We start from the raw sequence: 20,747 nt of genomic DNA, 5'->3' as shown, positions 1-20,747 counted from the left end.
TCCACAAAAACAGTGTTCTTTTGGCTGGCAAGAAACTAAAGGCCAGTTTTCAAATTGAGTTACTGGAGCAGCAGCTCCTAGCGAGTTAGTTTTGTCCTTCCTTGTTATCTCCTAGCAGTGACAGAGTGCCTTGGAGAATGCTGGGGGAGTTCCTGTAAGCCACATAAGTTCTGCAGATCTCCTCAGTGTCACTTCTGAATGTGACAATCATCTGGGATTAAGATGTCAAGACCTTATTGAATGATCTCTTTCTCTTCCTCACTCTTCATTTTGTAGTTGGGAGTTAAAGCTCTAACATACAATGACCTGATTCAGGCTCAGAAGGAGATCTCTGCTCACAATCAGCAACTGAAAGAACAGACGAAACAGCTGGAGAAGGATAACAGTGAACTCAGGAACCAGAGCTTACAGCTGGTGTGTACAATGCTTGTGTCTGAGTAGCAGTGTGATAGTGCCATTTATTTAAGGAGGACAGTTCAGGAGGCCAGTGCTGTCCCTGTCTTCAAGGGATCTTTACAACTGATAAATCGTCCAGCTGCCATAGCCCCTCTGTAAGAGGGAGGAATGATGGGGGAAAGAATGTAGGTGGTCGTTCTTTGCTTTCCCTCTGACCAAATGCTGAGGTGACAGTTGACTCTGGCCTCAGCTGTGTCCTGTAAACTGCTTTGCCCCTGTGTATGTTCTTGCGACTGAATCTGGATCTCTCTGGCCAAGAGGTTTGTCCAGTGCTTGTTTTAACTCTTCATTGTTCATCTTGGCAACTCAAACTGTTAAGGTAGGTGAGGGGGAAATGTGGATGTGGAAGTGATTAGGGAGGGTGGGTAATAACACTGCTTTTAGAAAGAACCAGCTCGCATCTTCCCACGTTATGTGGGGACCACAGGTGGTGCCTGGCTTAAGCTGAGAGGAGTTTTCAGAAGAAGCTTCTAACTTACATCCAGTTGGAAGGTGCCTGGCTTTCAGCTTGCACCTTGGGTGGTGTGGAGAAGGTTGGTTTTTGATCTGTTTATCCTGTGTCATTGCAGCTTAAGGCACGGTGTGAAGAACTGAAGCTGGATTGGTCAACGTTGTCACTGGAGAACTTGCTGAAAGAGAAGCAGGCGTTGAAGAATCAGATTTCTGAGAAACAGAAGCACTGCTTGGAATTGCAGGTAGAGAGCAAGCAACAAATCTAGAGCCACCAACGTGGGGTAGCTCTTGAGCAATGGGCCAGTTAAGGGTATGTGACTAAATACGATGTTAAAGGAGAAGATAGGTGGTTTCCTCCCTCCCCAGATTAATCTTTCTATTAGAGTATTTTAGTCAACTTGAAAAAGATACAGGTAACGTTTGAGGGAAGGAAATGCTATGACCTATAATGCTGCGGAAGGAGGAATCATGGTTTACCGTGAAGTATAATATAAAAGCAGGTCTTGCTTGTTTGCATGTGTGCTCTGATGTCTTGGTTCAGGAATCAGTTCCCACAGAACGCCACTTCCCATAATGAAAAGAAATTACACTCCTGTGTCTAAGAGCTTTTCTTTTGCTGTGAGGTACTTTGACATGGAGTGACTGTTTCCTTCAATGACTGGCAATACTGAGTTACTCCATACTGTCTATATAGTTGGAGATATTTTATATTTGCTTTTAAGATCTGAAGGGTGTTTTCTGAGAAGCTCTGAGCCCTTACCTGTGCCTTTTGGTCACAAGCTCAGAGCAGCATCTTGAAATCTGTTTCTCAAATTTTGGGTCTGTTGTTCCCAGAAGTGGGGCTGCTTTTCCTGAGAAACATACGGAGGCAAAGCTCTGTAATGTGCTAGAATTGCTAAGTGTGGTCTTTAATCATTGTCTTCCTCTTCATTTAAAGATCAGCATTGTGGAACTTGAGAAGAGTCAAAGACAGCAAGAGCTTATGCAACTGAAATCATACACGCCATCTGACGAGTCCCTGTCAGTACAGCTACACAATAAAACCCATTTGAGCCGTGATTCTGAGGCTGATCATGGCAGGTTCCAACTGGAGCTGGAATGCTCCAAGTTTCCTATGCCCCACATCAATGGCATGAGCCCTGAACTGTCCATGAACGGCCATGCTACTCCCTATGAAATTCACAACGCCTTTAGCAGGCCCTCTTCCAAGCAGAACACCCCTCAGTACACAACCTCTCACCTGGACCAAGAAATAGTTCCGTGTACCCCGAACCACAGCAGCAGACAGAAGGCAGACAAGGTGACAAGCTTGTCCTTACCTGACTATACCAGGTTTTCCCCAGCTAAAATCGCACTAAGGAGACACTTGAATCAAGACCATGGAGTCAATGGAAAAGCAACAGCTAATGAGATACAGAGGTGAGAGTGATCACTTCCTAGGTTGGGAAAGGAGGGGTAATTGCTTGTTTTAATTACAGTGGTTTATTGGGATTGTGGAAAAATATGTTTAAAGTGAAGATTAATAAGCTATTTAAAGCGGTGTTCCCAGAAACCCAGCTGATAGGGGAAGTAAGGTGGTACTGAAGTGCCTGGAGTTTGGTACAGGAATTCCTTACAGAAGAGAAGTCATTCACTTTTGTAGTCTAATGATCCTACATCTGTGTTCCAGAGCTGACCATGTCAAAGAGAATGGCCTTACATACCCAAGCCCTGGTATTTCAAATGGCATAAAGCTGAGTCCACAGGAAACTCGGCCCTCTTCCCCAGCGGCCTTACCAGTTGCAGGCGAGAAGGTAAGCGAGCTGCTTGTGCTCAGGTTCAGAGATGTTACACCTGGTAGAACAAGGAGGGAGTTGGCCAAATTAGGGAATGCAGGCCCCCTCCTTTCTGTGCTCTGCTTGGCATGGGAAATAACATGAAATACAGTAGGGGTGATACAGCAGAAAATTGCTGGCTGGAGGAAGAGAATACTGTGCTCATGAAAGACGTGCTTACCTCTGAGCTACTGGTTTGTAGATGAACTGCACCAGTAATGCGGTAGGACTTCTTTCTGATCTGGTGTGTCTCTACTTGAACTTGAAAAGTAGTTCTTTTCATACTTATAAAACTAGAAATAACAAAAATTTGTCCATGGGATTGCTCCAGCCACGAATCGTATTGGTGCTTATTTCAGAGCAAGCAGGTGCCCTCTAATAGGAGGATACCATGGAAATATTTTTGTCTACTACATTTTCTGTGTACAGAGGGCCTCAAGATATGAATTCTGCTTTTCACAGAGCTCTAACAACAACAGTAGGAAATGAGCTTGCCCAAGGCATCTTTTTCCTTATGTTTGGGGCCAGCATTAGCTTGAATTTACATACTTCTGTGCTGTTGGATATTGGTAACAAAGCTGCTCCATGCATGCCCTGTCTTTGCTATATAGTCATTGCTAGTAATTCTTTAAAAGGGGGAGGTGATATAAATGAGCAGGTTACAGATAGTTTAAGAAGTCTTTTAGTAACAGCATGTGGTTAAGAATGTTCCTTTTTCTTTTGCATTTACAGGTTTTGAGAGAGAGAACCTCTGTGAGTAATGGAGAGACTATCACCAGCTTACCTATCAGTATTCCTCTCAGCACAGTGCAGCCCAATAAACTCCCTGTTAGTATCCCTCTGGCCAGCGTAGTCCTACCTAGCCGTGTTGAGAAGGTGGTGAGTAAGGGATTGTCAACACTTTCCATCCCTAACTAAAATCACAGTGGGGAGTAAGGGGGTGCTGTGCACCAGAATCCTTAGTGGGCTGTTAATCTTGACTGTGATGCTTTGGGGGAGGCTGCTGTTGGGATGCATCCTCTTGGCTCTTGGTCATTCTGTAGGTTTTTCCTCTCATGTGACTGTGGGGTGGTGGTGTTTGCCAGGAAGGAAAGTACAGTACCTGCCACAAGTGATCCTGGTCTTAAATGTCCAGCTGGGTGGAAGAGGCACAGAATGTGAGGGTTTGTGGCAGTGAAAGCAGAGAATCGCACATGTCAGTTTGTTCTTAACCCTTGCCTTCTTGCATGGCCCTGGGAGACAGATTCTTCTGCCTCAGTTTGGTCATCTTAAAGCTGTCTATAACAGGATGAACTCCAATAGCGCCTTGAGGCTGTAATACCTGATGTGTGAGTGACAGCTCTGGAGCAGTAGAGCAGACAGAGAACTTCTGGGGCATGTCTTTTTAAAATCCTACTAAGTCTGTACCACTCAGTGGGAGAGGAGTTTAAAAAAGCCTGGTCCGGTTTCTTCCCGATGTTTGTCACTTAAATGGTACAGCAGAGAACCAAGAAGCGTTTGCTCCATTATCTTTTTCCGGCTGAAGACTTGTAGTTGTAGCAGTCTGCCCAGCTGTGAGCAGAATCTGTGCGTCCTCAGAGACAGTGTTAGCTCTGGGTGGTGTCTTTCACTTCAGCACATAGTTTATTCAGGCAACCATATCCCAGTTGTTTTGCCTGCTTTAGGAAAACACTGCTTGTGTACCAGAGAACACAGCCTGATCTGTTCCACATTCACTTTGGGGTTGTTTTGGGGAACTCCGTGTGCACTGGCTTGGAGATGTGGTACAACCGTTTGTTTCCTCTTTGGCTGCCTGTGAAGCAGTGAACTCTGATTGCAGTGCTGTCCTGAGGCTAAACTTCCTGGGATGATGAGCTTGCGCTCCCTCTGTCTGCATGGTATCTGCTGTGTGCTAGATACTGTTGCAGTGTAATTAATCCCAGTGTTTATTTTTGTCCTGTAATATGCTGACTGATGCTTTTGTCAAAATTAAGCAAAATCTGGGACATTTAGGAAGTAGAAGCACTTGGTCAATCTACTATTGCATGTGAATTTGGTTTAAACTGTTGACTTCTGGTTATACTGCCTGTACTAAAACGCCTGTTTCTCTCCCCAGAGAAGCACACCTAGCCCAGTTCACCAGAGTAGAGACTCATCGACACTTGAAAAGCAGATTGGTGCTAGTTCTCATAATGGCGTAAGCAATGCTGCTGGAAACAAGCCACTGGCTTTGGCTACCTCAGGTAACAGCCTTACCTACATGCAGGTGTCCTGTCTGTGGGGACAGCACCCCTGAGCATTTCTTGTCAGGTCACTCCTTGCTAGAGAAATGTGGGTTTTGCAACCAGACTTAGATGCATTCTGGCATAAAGGATTGGTCTGACGTGCCTTTAACCGAGCTGCAGCTTCTTGCAGCGTACATTAACAGCTTTTTGCAAATTCTTCTATGTGGATTAAGAGATTCCTACCTTTAGGATGTGGCAAACCAGTGAAGTGTTATGTAGCTCTGCTATGAGCTGATGATCGGGCTTTAGAAGTTTTATTTTATGGAGGTTTTAATATCTAATTTTGTGATGCAGGTCACGCTGGTGCCTCGTGAGCAGTTGTAAAGGCACAAGTATCTGGGTAGGAAGAAAGGTTGAATGGGAGAGGATAGAGATACCTTGAGTGCAGACACTGCTTCTGAACTTGCTCTCTGATGAAATTGTGGCCTTTAGTTATTCAGGATATGGCAATGTTATGGACCAGGAAAAGTAGGCTCTAGCATCCGAAAGTTATTGTACAGCTGATCCCTCACCAGAAAGTGCATGTGTTCCTGATGTTTACCACCTCAAGGGGCTTGTGTTGTTTCTAGCATCTGTTCTGCAAAGGAGGGCTTGGCTGCAGTTTTCTGTACAACCAATGAAGTATTTAAAAACTCGTTTGTTATAAACCAACACCATGTTTCCTTCTCCCCCTTCCATTTAGACAGCCCAGAGACAGGCGTTAGTAGAGCATTGAACCCACTTATGATACACCACGACAATACTTCATTCCCTTTCCAACCTTCCTCTCGTGGCATTCCTCTGCCACAGTGTCTCTGAAGATCCCTTGTCACTTCCTGAGCCACAGCCTTTTGTTTAACCTAGAGAAGGAAGTGAGCTGTATGGATGACCAGGTCCCTTCTTTTTTGGGGAAGGGAACAGACTGAATTTGGCCATCTATTTCCTTGATGATAGGAAGGAGTTGATAGAAGCCCTGATTTCAAGAGGTGTGATAGTTCAGCTTACGCTTGAATTCCCTTTTAAAAAAGAGGTAGAGCATAGGATATCTTTACATATCACATGAATTTTCCTGAACTGGCAAAAGAGTAGAGCAAATCATTAACCCCTAACTGAAGCCACCAGCCCACAGAGCCACGTTCTCAACTGCGCTGTGTAAAAAGCAGCTTTGAGTTTCCTGTGTCTGCTGATCTCCTGGAGGTAGAGCTGAAACCACTCCCAGTCATCCCAGAAATCTAGCACTGTGAACTGTCGCTCAGCAGAAGCAATGATGTATACTTTCCCTTCCAACAGGTTTTTCTTACTCTTCTGGCTCCGTGGCAGTCAATGGAAATCTTACAAACAGCCCAGCCCATCTTAACCATAGTGTTGATCAGGCAGCTCTGGACGACTCTGGGAGTCTGTTTAACTCAGTAGGGTCTCGGAGTTCCACTCCACAACATCCTTTGCTAATGATGCAGTCAAGGAACTCTGGGCAAAACTCCCCTGCTCACCAGCACTCAACAAGCCCCAGGTTAAATGGCACATCCCAGAGCCTGGTAGGGGTATTGCAATATGCAGATGCTCAGAAGATGTTTGCCGAAGGAACAAAGGGGGATCTTCAGTCTGATGCAGCGTTTTCAGATCCTGAGAACGAGGCCAAGAGAAGAATCATCTTTACAATCTCTCCTAATACAGGACATGTAAAACAATCCCCTTCCAACAAGCACAGTCCTCTGCCCACGAGCGCTCGGCTGGACTGTGGCCAAGCACACGCGCAGGATGGGAAGAAGCGAGGCCGGCGGAAGAGATCCTCCACTGGGAATCTCAGCGGGAACTCCGGGGTCTCCCCTAAACGCAAATCCTTACCTACTGTGTCTGGACTCTTTACGCAACCGTCAGGTTCACCGCTCAATATCAACTCCATGGTAAGGGCAGAAAGGAAGAGCTCTAGCAAGAGAGAAGGGCTTGGGAAGGCTCTTGGAATTGGCAATAAGCTTCAGCTATTCTTTGGTGTACTCCCAGGCTGTTATAGTAGCAAGACCTGGTGTGAAGAGCCTGTGTGAAAATGGCCCTTCTGAGAGGCCAGGGAATTGCTGAAAAGTTGGGGAGCTATTTCTGTAGAGGGAGGACGTCTTCAAGGAGTTCTTTGCTGAGAGAGCGTTGAAAATTAAAAGTAATAATCTTCCCTTAGGACACAGACCTCGTTTCTGCAGTGAAGTTGGTTTTTTTAGTCTCTAGGTTAAATATTTTGAAAATAGTTTAAACTAAGAGTGACTAAATAGCTTACGAGTGCCAGAAGCATATGGCATTCTTGCATAATTAAGCCAGCTATACAAGTTGTGTTCATCTGGTCCTGCAGTGGTAGTTTGAGAAGAAATGTGGTTACCCCGTGTTTTCATTTCTGTGTTAAAACACAAAAAGCAAAGAATGAAAATTAGTTGGGTTTTTTTTTTTTTTGCTATATTTAAGCTTTCGTCCCAGGTTTTAGTGCAGGATGGTGAACAGCAGCAGTGCTAAACAAGCAGCTGTTGCCGTATCCTAAAGCTGAGCAAGTTAAGCCTGGTTTTAATACCCTTAGTAAGATGCTTTGTTTTTAAGGGGATACTCTCATCTGTAACTGCTTTCTTTCCTTCTTGCCCAGGTCAATAACATTAACCAGCCTTTAGAAATAACAGCCATTTCCTCTCCTGAAAACTCCCTGAAGAACTCTCCTGTTCCTTACCAGGACAATGACCAGCCCCCGGTACTGAAAAAGGAAAAGCCCCTGCTTCAGACCAATGGCGTTCATTACTCCCCTCTAACATCAGATGAAGAGCAGGGATCTGAAGATGAGCACAACAGCAGCAGGTGAATACCCAGGGATAGGTTTCAGGAGGAGATTTCTCTGGGAGGTGATAATGGTGCTCTAAAAGGAGAGGTGTGCTAAGCCGTCTTTGTTCCCATTGCTTGGAGGCTGATTCCATTATGCCAAGCCTCTTATGTGGCTGAAACTGTGAATAGGGAGGGTATTTAGGAAGTAGGGCTTGAGTGTGGGAGCTGTTGCTGTGTTTGCAAGGCCGGCAGCCTGGCCTTGGAAAAAATGAGTGTAGAAATGCATTTTTACTACACTGCTTTGTGGCAGTACTGGGGCTGCGTGTGTAATCTTTAACTATGGGTCTGTCTCCTGCTTACTCCCAGTTTCAGCTTGATTCCTGCCCCAAAGTGCTGGTTGATACATTGCTGTGCAAATTGACTATTCATCACCCTTTGCCTGCCTGTGGGGTGCAATTTTTTCCTTGCTTAAGGTACTGGAAAAGTAACCGCTTTTGTAGAAACAGGAGCAACAGCCTGCTTTTGTTGTGAAAGAAAAGCAACAATGAAGTGCTCTGAACGTGCCCTGATCTTGGCAAAGAGCAGTAATTCTGTAATAGCTTCTACTTAAAGTTTGTGATGGATTTTTTTAATGCTTTTAAGCTCCTTTACTAGCATAGAGCTATCTAGATGACTTGGCTTTTTGTACTCTAATCAACTGTTAAGTCATGAACATGAGGAAAACACGTTATGGGAGTGGATGTGCAACAGTAGGTCTGCAGTGAGTGCTGTAATCTTTTTCTTTTCCCACTAGAATTGAGAGGAAAATTGCAACAATCTCATTGGAAAGTAAATCTCCACAGAAGACTGTTGAAAATGGTAGGTGTGAGGAGTGTTAGTTGTTGTAATGGATGGGCTTGGGCATGGGTGTCTGCCTCTGACTGAAGTTGTCAGTAGCAGGAGTTTGTGTGCTCTGTGCTGCTGAGCAGAGTGCAGTTCTGCCAGGGGCAAATTCACAGGTTTGGGATTAGTTCTTTCTGTAATCGCAAGTCCCCAAAGCTCTGACCGGGGTTTTTCACTGACTGAGGGTTTGGGGAGGGATCTGTAATACAAAGATGAAGGAAGAAGTAGGTCAGCATCCCATGTGGCATCAAGTTTAGTGAGGAGGCACGGGTACAGATTTGGGACACGATTTCCCTTGGCTGAGGCAAATCAAAGATTTTAATGGCTTTAGCCTGCCAGAGGGGAGACTGAGCTGAGCTCTGAGGCAGAAGCTCTTCCCTGTGAGGGTGCTGAGGCGCTGGCACAGGGTGCCCAGAGAAGCTGTGGCTGCCCCATCCCTGGCAGTGCTCAAGGCCAGGTTGGACACAGGGGCTTGGAGCAAGCTGCTCCAGTGGAAGGGGTCCCTGCCCGTGGCAGGGCTTGGAGCTGGGTGAGCTTTAAGGTCTGTGATTCTCAAACTTCTTCAGAGCATTAAAGTAAATTTTAAGAACTTAAGATGACTTCACAAATATTTCTTCTGCCTTTGGATCCCAAACAGAATTACAGACTGATAGAATGTGTGTTTGAAAAATTAAACCTCTGTTCTTAATGAGCAGATTCAGTGCATGATGGTTTTTGACACTTGCAACTCTTCTCCCAAACTAGGTGGCAGCTTAGGTGGGAGGAAACAAGCACAAAGCAGCGAGAACATGAATAGCAGTAAATGGAAATCTACTTTTTCACCAATATCCGACATCAACCTGACCAAAACTACAGATAGTCCCTTGCAGTCGGTTTCATCTCTGAGCCAGAATTCGCTGTTTGCCTTCAGGCCTTCCACTGAGGATAGCTTTGCCATGGACGCCAAGATCACAGCACACCCCAGGAAAAGCATTGCCATGCCCTCCTCCGGGGCGGATGGGCTCAGCCCCAGTACAAACGCCACTAATGGCTTTCCATACAATGGTGGACTGTCAAGTGACATGGGTTTACACAGCTTTATCGATGGTGCTTCTCTTCCACATAAAGCTTCAGATGTGACGACTTCCAACTGCACCCTGGGTTTCCAGTCACAGCGAAGCAAAGATGTGGGGGTATCGGAAACGAATCCTTTCTTGAACAAGAGGCAACTCGAAGGCCTCAGCAGCACGAAAGGAGAAGACTTAAATCGGGCAGGGGTCAAAGGCAAAGACATCAGCGAGATCAGCATCCGCACTGGGGGTTCTGCAGACAAAAACTCTTTGCAGCATAACGGAAAGGTTGGCAAAGGACGGGACCGAGATGTGGAGTTCAAAAACGGCCACAACCTTTTCATTTCTGCTGCTGTTTCTTCTGGTGGCCTTCTGAATGGTAAAAGCCTTTCTACTGCTGTTTCTTCAGCAGGCAACCCAGCATCTTCTGTTCAGACGCACCATCCTTTCCTAAACACTTTGACCACTGGATCACAGTTCCCCCTCGGCCCCATGGCCTTGCAAGCAAACCTCAACTCGGTGACAAATTCCTCAGTATTGCAGTCCTTATTTAATTCAATGCCAGCTGCTGCCAGTCTGGTCCACGTGTCATCAGCTGCAACCAGACTGACTAATTCTCACACTATGGGGAACTTCTCTCCTGGGGTTACAGGTGGAACAGTTGGAGGTAGGCAGAACTCTTTCTCTGGTATAAGACAGGGCCTAAAGGAAAGTCTGACACTGCCTCTCCAGGGGTGAAACCCTTTCATTTCTGCAGGATGTGAAGCAGATCTGTCCCACATAACCAGTCTCCTCTATCTTTCGGAAATGCTAGGATGAGTTCAGTTCCCCACAGTGAAATCTCATGAGCTTTGTCTACTAGATGGGCTTGTTGTATCACCTTTAATGAAACAATACACCCAGACTTTGTGATTTCATAATGTATGCTTGTTCAGATGTTGCTGTGTTGGAACCAGCTTGGGTCCGCCTGCAGGTAAAAGATTTAACTTGTCCTGGTACCAAGTTGGGGATCTCTAACTTGACAACTTGAGTAAAGGTTGAGATTAGGCCTTGAATGGAATTAGCATGATCCAGGAAGAGCAAAACATCAGTGCCTCTTCAGAGGAGATGGTGTTGGGAATTGCATAGCATTCTGGCTCTTGAATGGACATGAAGAGCATTTCTTTGCCAGGAAGGGCAATGCCATATGCACCTTGCACTTCTGGGATTCTGCACAGGCTTGGCTTCTGTGGCCCAAACCGGAGACAAGCTGGCAGGACTAGAAGATAGTCTGAACCTGCCGTTACTAAGTGTCCAAGGCAGTTTTTCTTACCTGTCCATAATCATTCAGGCACCATGTCGGGAAATCCTAACTCTCACATCTCTCAGCACGTAGATTTGCTGGAAATACAATCTCCCCTCTGCTTTCCTGTAAGCGGGAAAGCAGGAGGGTGGGGAGGGAAGAGCAGCAATTTGAGTCTCCAGATAAACAACTCTAAAGACCACGTAATCTCATCAAAAGTCTGCCTGTGTGGTATAGAACTGACAGTTCTTGGGTCTGACCATTTTTCCTCGTGGCATTTAGAGGTTGGCAGTAGGAAAGGTAAGTGAAATCTTTTGTACCTCCTGGCCTGCACCATTATCTCTCATTGCTTGCTACCTTCTCATGCTGCATATTTTTGTATGGGGCTGTAACTATTTTGATTTTGCTTTTTTTCTTTTGATTTTTCTTTTTGGTTGTGTTTCTCTTGTCACTTGAGACTGTACAAAGCCCATCTGTTGAAGCTGAGTTTTTCTCTCCTGTTTGCAGGTATTTTTAACCATGCGGTGCCTTCTGCCTCCTCTCCTCATCAGTTTGGAGCCAGTTTCAGCAGCAGTGCTGTCTCTAGCAGCACAGTGCTAAGCTTAAACCCTCTGCAGGCTGTTGCCAGCACCTCATCCTCATCCTTCCCACCCCCTTCCTCTAATTTAGTAACATCTAGTGAGACTAGATCTGCTCAGCACCTCAACAGAGCGCCAGTGCAATCTGTTTTCCATCCCCCTCCTAACGTTTCATTGCCCCCACCTCCTCCATTGCTCGCTTCTAACTCCGAGCCTGCGCTTCTGCAGAACCTGCCATCCATCCCACCTGGTGAAGCCTTTTTGCCACCCTCTTCTGCTGCTTCTGTCCAACCTGCTAACGCTTCTTTGTCTATTAAGCTAGCTTCTCTCCAGCACAAAACCTCCCGCCCCTCCTTTACAGTCCATCACCCGCCTCTGCCCCGTTTGGCGCTGGCACAGTCCGCGCCCATGATCACGCAGTCCAACGCTGCTGGCACGGCCGCTCTGTGGGTCACACTTGGCATGCAGCCTCCTTATGCTTCGCACCTTTCTGGGGTTAAGCCACGATAAAGAGCTTGCTTAGCTAACAGTTCTTATTTTGTAAGGTAAGGCTAGATCAAACAAAAGAGGAGTTTTGTACAAGATGCTGAATGATGCTTCTTGCTTTTCAGAGAGAGGTTGGGGATGGGCTCTGGGAAAGAGAAACCTCTCAAATGTGGGAAGCAAATGGTCTGATGGCAGAGGATGGAGAGCCTTAATGCTCTCTGTTCTGGGAGTCAGGATTTCTCGACAAGGAGTGCTCACAGTAGTATCTCTGGTCTGTCTTGTCTGACATGAGGATTATGTTCAGGTTGAGATCACTTCATGAAAATGTTTATTTTGAAGATCAGGAATCAAGAGGAAATGTCTATTTTTACGTATGGTTTTATACAATTACTGGAAGTGGTTGGTGCCTGTTCCCCCCTTCCCTTCTTCTTGCCTTCCGACACAGACTGTTGCATCTCCCCAAGTCCACGTCCGCATAGCGTTAGGCTGCCTGGTGGCGCTGCTTTGTGACTCTCTGTGGCAATGTGGTGGTCTTGGTTTTACTGCCACTCAGTAACAACTGCTCTAAATAATCACAGAGTTAAAAATCTCTGGTTTATGAGCTGCAGCTTTGTCTTGCAGAGCAAATGCACTGGTCTTGCATCGCACTTAACGTGCCCCCTGCATCAGTGGCGAACACAACCGCAAGTAGCAAAGGGTTGTGATTTATCTGTGTGCTACCGCTTCATTGGACTTGCCTGCAAGGGCTGAGAGTCACCAACTCACCAGATGCTCTATTTATCCCCACTTGGCAATCACTGGCTTACTGAGTACACTGTGAATGAGAACACAGGGAATGTTCAGGGTAAACTGTGCTCCGTGCTTCATAAAGGCTGGGGCCGCAGAAGAGATGAGGGGTTCTGGAGACTGTGTGCATTTTTACTGAAGCAGGTATTTAAATGTCTTTAGAGCAACTCCAGAATAAAGTGCACCACTACAGAGTTGGGTACTGTTAATGGAAATACTCTGTGGCATCCTGATGTAACAGCTTGTGCTTGCAAAGTGAAATCGGTCTGTTAGGCCCCAGAGCTTGCTCCGTGCTTTTCTTGTAGGTCTTTATATGTTGTTGCTGTTCTCTGATACCAAAGCTACGTACAATTTATGGTTGAATACTCTTTGCCACTTATAAAGCATATGACTCAATTACAATATATACCTGAGAGATTCTTTTGACTGTGCCTTGTCTATAGTGTCTTCATCATCAAATTGCTCCACAGACACAAACAAATCCTCATTAGGCTTTTGTGAGGCATGTAAGTATTAATTCCCCCTTCCGTACAAGGAAGTGAGGCCGAGTTTTGAGTGACGTGGTCCCTGCGTGCCAGCAGAGAGCAACAGTGTGATGTGGAAGGGGCTTGAGAGACCCTGAATAGCAAAGAGATGGGGGAGAAGGGGCAAGGAGGGGTTTGTATCTGTGAGACTCGGGTGAGAACAGCCTGAAAGCCTTGTGCTGAAGCAGTTGTCTTACCTGGAACTGAGGTTATACTGGGCTGGATTCTGGCATCTGTGCGGTGGGCCCTGTCACAAAATGGTTCTGAGCAAAATAAGCAAGGCACAAAAGTGATGTATGGAGCAAAGTAGCTGGATGACAAAGCTGGCCTGTGGAGCAAAGCAACAGAAATACTGCTACCGGGAGATGGTGTGTGAGAGATGGACCGTAGCTGTGGTCCTGCTCTGTGCGACTCTTGAACATAGGTCAAATACTTGAGCAGTTCATTGACTTTGGTGTGATTACTGTGCTCAGAGTCCTTGGTGAACCAAGGCTGAACTCTGGGATCGGGGACTAAACTGCTTTGCTGCTCTCCCAGGGTAATACAAAATGCCAAGCAGATTAGTGTATGCTAGGAAAAGGTGAAGTGCAGAGGGGGGACACTTATTTTCCCCACCTCGAGGTCCTTCATGGGAGGACAGAGTTCAATGTGCTCACACTGTTCAAGGCCAGGTTGGACACAGGGGCTTGGAGCAAGCTGCTCTAGTGGAAGGTGTCCCTGCCCGTGGCAGGGGGTTGGAACTGGATGAGCCTTAAAAGTCCCTTCCAACCCAAACCATCCTATGAGAGCTTAAAGTCTGCTGTGGGGCCGCTGGTTGCTCCTGGAGGCATCCTTTCTGTCTAACTGCAGTTGGGACAAGAGTTGCTCCTCCTTTGCTGGCTGGCAAGGCCTTGGAGCACTGTAGAAATGATTGACACATCTAACACATGGTAGAGTTTTGTCTTTTATTTAGATGAGTCTCTTCCTCTCCTCCTGTTGTGCAGGTAACTAGGATTTCTACCTCAACCCAATGTGACCTATGCAAGGACAACGTGGACCAACTTCACTCGGCTTCCACTGAAAGGTGCTCACCTGGCCTGTGCAGGGGTTTCTACTCTCTTACTACTGGACAAAATAAAACCATAAAAAGACCTAAACGACAGAGAAAAGATTTACTGTGAATCTGAGTAAAAAAAAAAAAACCAGAAAAAAAAAAGACAAAAAAAGGCAAAAGAAATGCGTAAAGCTCCAGTTTGTATTGTTGATAGTTTAGATAAAGGTATTTATCTTTTTTTTAAAGTGAAAACAATTTTGACTTATTTTATTCCACCTAGAATCATAAACACAGCTTCTTATTAAATTTTCTGATTAATAAAGGACTGGCACACCAGCAGAGATGTAAAGAGCCTCCTCTCGGTGCTATTTCATCCGTCAGAACTGTGCCTCTAGTTTGAATCCTTGGTGCTGAATTTGGAGGGTTGAGCAATGCCAAACCCAGTTCTCAGAAGGGTCTGCAGTTTATTTATTCACCTTGCTCTGTTCATATGCCAAAAGCCATCTGGTCTGCAGCAGTGGGAGCTACAGAGAAAGGCAGGCTTCTAACTAAAGCTGTGTTTTAATTGGAACTCTGTTAACTGGGGGGGTTTAACTGTGTTCATTACCAACCAGAACTCAGGCTCACCTCTGGGGTGGCAGCTAAGAGTCCCTGGGGTGGCCAAGGTGAGCTCCACCAGCACGGGCACCTTTGAAAGCAGAAATCCCAAGTCCTGCCCCATTCAAACTACTTCACTGGGCCATTTGCCGTTGCTGGTGGCACTCAAGTCACTGTGAATTTTGGTAGCTAATCTGGTACCTTGTTTTGGGATGTCGTTGGCATATGAACAGGGTGTGTGATCACTGGTATTGGTCAGGCCCTTGCTACAACGTTGGGAAGACTGAACATAGGGCTTCTGTCCTGGTGCAGGTAGCAGATTTTCTCAGCTTGCTGGTTTTTGTTCCAAGTACAATGTATTTTGTTAATAGGGTTTTGATACTTGAGTCAGAAATGGATCAGCCGTGTACATTGATGGACAAAGTGCATTTTGCTTTTGTATTTCCTTGCTTTTGGGTAGGTCTAAATGGTAGTTCACAAAAACGCCCTGATCTCGCCTACGTGCTGCCACACGATCCGACTGGTGCAGTTCTTGTATTGTGACTCTTGGTGTTCCGTGTACAGAAAGGGCTGCTCCGAGCAGCAGCTGTATTTTATAGAGATGTGATGAGAAAAATATAAATTTCATATACTTTTATTTCATTTATTTTTAGATTGTACAATGCACAGTAAACTTGTAAAAACTTATTTATTCGAGTGCACAAAGGGAGGAGGAGGATGATCCATTCAGTAGAGATCACACTGGGCTGTGGTTCAGACTGGACCAGGTACCACTAAAGGGAACTACAGTCAAAGAAGGGGAATTGCAACAGCAAAATGATGTTTAGGCTTCGAGGAACATCTTCTTGCCAGGCCTGTGCTCTGAGGGGCAGCCCTGCCTGCCCTGCATGGGGGTGCTCGCTGTCCTGGAATCCCATCCGGGTTGGTGATGTCCTGGAATCCCATCCGGGTTGGTGATGTCCTGGAATCCCATCCGGTGCTCCCTGTGGAGTCTCCCACCTCCAGCAGTCGGGCATTCCCCTCGGCCTTGGGCTCTGCCAAGGCCAGAGCATCCCATGGTCACTAAGGACGTGTTCATAGCTGCTTAACTCCTGCCTCAGGGTTTGAAGTCAGCACGAGACCTCTGCCCTGCGTGCTCGCTTGCGTGCTTGCTCCTGCTGCCTGGCTCCATGAGGAACGGCTGCGAGCGCTGTGCTGGCGTGTTCCGGAGTGGTCCTTGAACTCTGCAGGCTCCTATAGATTTCAGTGAGGCCCTTTCCTCTGTACCTTATCCCTGGCAATCTTAGTAGAGGTCTAGGACAAAGTGCAGTTATTCTGTTGATTCCCAAGTGTGTCTTCCATAGGCAGCCTTTGTGCGTGGAAAGTGTTGATCCGAGTGCGCCGCCTTACTCGCTGGAGAGGGAAGGGATTGATAGCCCTGGAAATTAGGGACAGTTTGGAATCGTTTTCTGCTTTGCATGTGGGAGAGGACTTGACAGCGACGCGCCCTGCTGAGTTACTAACAGCGAGGTGGAAACCTGGAAAAGGGCAAAGATGCTCAGAGGGTGAGAGCTGAGAAGCATCCGGTAGCTTCTAGTAGAAGCCGTACAGAGTTTATGTCCTGGAATCCAGGAGGACGATGTAACCCAGATGTTTTGCAGCTGGGAGTTGGGCAGCTCCAGCTCCTTCCAGCTCCTTGGGTGACTGGGAGTTGCAGAGCTGCCTTAGCATCCTTCCCAGCAGGCGGCAGAGTGCTCAGTCTCTGAAGGCTTTAACGTGCTGGGCTGTGCCTGAGCAATTGCTGGAGGGGCAGCGGCCTTAATTTTGTGTCCCCCCCCCCCCCATCATTTATATCCCTGCTGAGAAAGACGAGGACCCCCGAGCTTTTAATTGCTGCTTTTCAGATCCTTTTCTGAAAAGGGACCAAGATTCCGTGTTCCTTGGACCTTTCATGCTCCCCTTCAGCTTTGCTCTGAGCTTCACAGCAATTCAGCAGTCGGTGTCTGGGGAGCAAGATGGAGCTGTCAGGCGTGGCTACACCTGGCACTGAGTGGTTGCGTTGTGTGGCAGCTACAGTCTAAACCCTTGTAGTAATCCCCACTGGGATGTGCTTCCAGGAAGGTGCCCGACGAGGCAACGCTTGCGGGGAGCAGTGCTGAGTTGGGAACCGGGCGAGTGCAGGTTCTGGGACTGGTGCCTTCGGGTTGTGTTACCTGGGGATGCTGCAAGGGATTTGTGGTGGTGTCTTTGGCACTCCCTGATCTCTCGCTTTGCCGTAACCGTGGCCAAGTTCAACCGGTTTCCCCTCTGTCTGCAAAAGGGCAGAGCGTTTATCTTGCTGTGGGGCGGCTGAAGGAATAGCTTTGAGCTGTTAAGATCTGATCCAGATGGCTACAAGAGTAAGACCCTCGTGACCCTCCTGTAGGAAAGCTGTGCCAGAGGTCTGGAACCTGTTTCCAATCACTGGAGCTACTTGTGAGAAGTCGCCAGTTCCCAAAAGGAATTCCTTCTGCGTGAGCGCATCCTGCCCGGTCCACTCGTTCCGTGGCTCTCACACAAGTTCCTTCTCCCCCGGGCCGCTGCTGCCAGGGACTTGTCAGGAAGCTCAAATACATCTTGGAGCACGCGTGTTGCCAAGAGGAAAGAAGGAACTTCCTGAGCCTTGCGCTGAGCAAAGCCTGCGCCCGCTGCTGCCTGCCAGGAGCCAGCCCTGCTCCTGCCTGGGGATTTGCTGCCTCCGGCTTGGGCTCAGTCCACTGGGATCCGCCAGGCTGGGAGGCTCCTAAGGCACCAGATCGCAACGCGCTCTTTGCTGGGCATCCATCATTCAGCAGCGATGCCTCCATCGGCCCGGGGATGAGGGGCACCAGCAGTCCCATTGCTCTGCTTTTCATGTAGACGAGGGAGAAGGTGGGAAGATGTTGCTGGAGGACATCAGGGAAGGGGGAATTGCCAACATCAGGGAATGCAGCACATCCTGGGTGTACCTGGCACCATCTCCAGCTGGTTTCTTCCAATGGCAGGGACTCGTGTCTGCTTGACCAGAGAAGCAGAGAAATACCTTCTTGTGCTTCCATCTCATTTCCTTCCTTCCTAATGGCAACAACCGCTTTCTCTGGTGCCCGGTTTGTGCTCGCCCTGCTGCTGGCTGGGGTTGGGCTGACGCTGACTTCCCCTGGGCCAGGACTGGCTGGTGGGGTGCGCATGCGGGGATGCAGGTCAGCTCGTAGGGACTGAACCTGTGCTTGCACCTACGCTCGCTGACGCACCCGGGCGAGGAGGTTGCATCACTGGAACGTAACGGGAGCCACCGGTCACTGCTGTTGTGAGTCGAGAGCTTTCAAATCCGCAGGGCTTGACACTCCTCAGCCTGATGCTCACCCAGCCCAGTTAATCTCGGTGTTGAGTCGCTTTCTTCCTTGTTTAGCCCAACTTATACTTGAGCCGGTAACTTCTCTGTTTGAGACCTGCCGAGCGGAGGTTTCAGGCTTGCTGAGCTCTTCCTTTGCGTCTGAATCACATTTCAAAATGCTTCGGTATCCCTTGGCCCCGGGGCCGGGTGTGTGTGGGTGCCTTCAAGAGGTTCCTTCTGAGAGGGTTGGTGCCACTTCTTCAACCTCCTTCTTGCAGGGGCTGCGTGAGGTGGCCTTTACAGGTCCCTTCCAACCCAAACTCCTCCCTGATGCTCTGTATCTGCCCTGGTCGCTGCGTTCGGGGGCCGGGCAGCTCGGGGTCACCTCCGGGGCCCGGCGTGGTTTCATTCTGTGGGGATTTTGGATTTGGAAAGCAGCTGCTGCTCCCTGGACCTGCTCTGGTTTCCACTTGGAAGAGCCCCAGCAGAGAAGCGGCTGCGGGGCCGGGGGAGCATCCGCGGGTGCGGAGCTGGCATCTGCCGTGGTGATGGGTTTGGTGGGAGGCGGTGGCTGTGCTCCGAGGCTCTCCGTGCTCTGGTACCTGTGGGGACACTGGCACAAGGCCCTGTGGGACCTGAGCCCTCGCTCTGCCGGCGGCTCCCACCCCTGCTCCAGGAGCTGCTGGAAGAGGAGGCTCAGTCCTTGGGCTGCCGATGGTGACCCCCCTCCAGCCCCAGACCCCCCCATGGTCCTTCCTTCCTCGGCCGGTCTGGAGCTGGTGCTCATCACCTCCAGGCACGGTACCAAAGGTGCTTCCCCAGCGGGGTCACTGCCCCTTCCCGTGGCAGAGGATGCTCCTTAGGACTGATGGGATGGGATGTGACGGGAGGAGGCTTTGGTGGATCGAGTCCTAGGTACAGCCCCTTCCTGTGCTGAATGCAGTCGCTTAATGCAGGGTTTGGAAACCTGGACATTGTGAGTGTGCTTATTTCTTGGAGGGAGTTATCCCAACGCACCCAGCTCTTGCCACGTTCCGCTTTCCTTGTTTTGCCTGAGCCAGAAGCACAAAGAGGATGAAGTGGTGGGAGCTCCGGGTTCCTTTGTCAGGGTTCCTTTGGGGAAGGTGTGGATGTCGTTGCAGTGGACTGCAAGCCAACAAGAACGTGCTTGAAAGCCACGGTTTGGGGAGAAAAAACGGGTCAGTGTTCCAGGGTTTCTGTGAACCGGCCTTGCGGCACTGAGGACCCATCGCAGGAAGGGGCTGGGAGGCTCAGCTCTGCGCTCCCTGGGGGAGTTTTCCACTTTTTACGGCTGTTCAGAGCGTTTTTCCTCTTGGGTTTTTCGCTCCGTAGCTTGCATGTCACGTTTCCTCTGAACGATGGGTTGCCACTTTTAAAGGTGGTCTTGTGCCCTGGTTTATTTATCCTTATGCATTATAAATAGATAAGTATCTGTTTAGACCGAGTATTGCAAGAAAAGATGGGATCTTCGGGGCTTGAACCTGAGACACAAAGGGAGACGTTTCTGCAGTGCGTTCGCTGTGGGTGAGCCCGTTCCTGAAGCTTTTCGGGGTTAACACCAAAATCGCATCTCAAACCGGCGGCTTTCGGGATGCGAACCCTCAAGTTCTCGTGCTTGGCACCCCTTGCTTTGCTCGAGGCGCAGCCGCTCGCGGCGCTGGTGCAGCCCCATCGCTTCGGGAGGTTTTGGTTGTGGAGCTGAGGAGGCGGAAGGGGCTGAGCCAGCCTTTTGCGGCCTGCCCCGCTCGGCAGCGGTCAGGCTCGGATGCAACCCCAACTGTTCAGGTCTCTGTTGTAGTTCAAGGCGGCAGGAGGGAGAGCCTGCCCCTGCCGAGTGGGCCCTGGGTAGGGGAAGCAGGGGATGAGGAGGTTGCTGTTGCTCAGGAATTGATTCGTAAACTTTTAACTACTAATGAAATCCATTTTGCAGTGGATTTTTTACCCCCCCCCCGTTTTCTTAGGGCAGTGATAATGGGATGTTTCCTAGTGAATAGGAATTAGTTTATATAATTTTAGTCTATTACATTGAATTATTTAAAATTCAGACTTCCCCTAATTTATCTTTTTATTTGGTTGCTGTTGTTGTTGGAGTTTTGTTTCCTACGGCTCACTTGTCCTGTCATTCCGTTCATTCTGCCATAGAACTAGAATGAATTCTTCTGCTGTGTATATATGTATGGATAATATATATATTTCCACCCTGCCTTTCTAATTCTCCCCAACGTAAGAGTTAGGGTTTGGTTTTGTTCTTTTCTCCCCTCCCTCCACTTAATTTCTTGTGTCTTTACCTTGATTTGTAATTGAAACAATGCTTTGAAGTTTGGTCTTTATATTAAAGTGTCTGTATTTTAATACACCGTCTTGTTGTGGCGTTTCACTGCTTCAGCAGGGCCGCTGCCACCATCCAGCAAGGAAATGGGGG

At 48.1% G+C, this 20,747-nt stretch overlaps 1 protein-coding gene across 8 annotated transcripts in view; it reads left to right on the top strand.

Annotated features, from left to right (window-relative positions):
- The window catches only part of DOT1L (DOT1 like histone lysine methyltransferase), a 68,716-nt gene extending 53,991 nt beyond the window's left edge, over positions 1-14,725 (top strand). For 3 of the 8 annotated variants that reach the window (XM_065699621.1, XM_065699624.1, XM_065699626.1), the window contains exons 18-28: positions 277-414; positions 1,026-1,151; positions 1,847-2,328; positions 2,579-2,702; positions 3,456-3,602; positions 4,819-4,945; positions 6,257-6,870; positions 7,587-7,792; positions 8,550-8,614; positions 9,383-10,354; positions 11,477-14,725. In XM_065699621.1, coding sequence (XP_065555693.1) covers positions 277-414; positions 1,026-1,151; positions 1,847-2,328; positions 2,579-2,702; positions 3,456-3,602; positions 4,819-4,945; positions 6,257-6,870; positions 7,587-7,792; positions 8,550-8,614; positions 9,383-10,354; positions 11,477-12,057 — 3,582 coding nt within the window. In that variant the 3' untranslated portion in view covers positions 12,058-14,725. Of the gene's footprint in view, positions 1-276; positions 415-1,025; positions 1,152-1,846; positions 2,329-2,578; positions 2,703-3,455; positions 3,603-4,818; positions 4,946-6,256; positions 6,871-7,586; positions 7,793-8,549; positions 8,615-9,382; positions 10,661-11,476 lie in introns of all 8 variants that reach the window. The other 5 variants (XM_065699622.1, XR_010616810.1, XM_065699623.1 and 2 more) reach the window with 5 other exon arrangements.
- The last annotated feature ends 6,022 nt before the right edge of the window (positions 14,726-20,747 follow it).

The sequence above is a fragment of the Lathamus discolor genome, chromosome 21, assembly GCF_037157495.1.
Source record: "Lathamus discolor isolate bLatDis1 chromosome 21, bLatDis1.hap1, whole genome shotgun sequence".
Classification (NCBI taxonomy): domain Eukaryota; kingdom Metazoa; phylum Chordata; class Aves; order Psittaciformes; family Psittacidae; genus Lathamus; species Lathamus discolor.
Note: the sequence above shows the minus strand (reverse complement) of the source record. Positions and strands in the feature narration are given on the sequence as shown.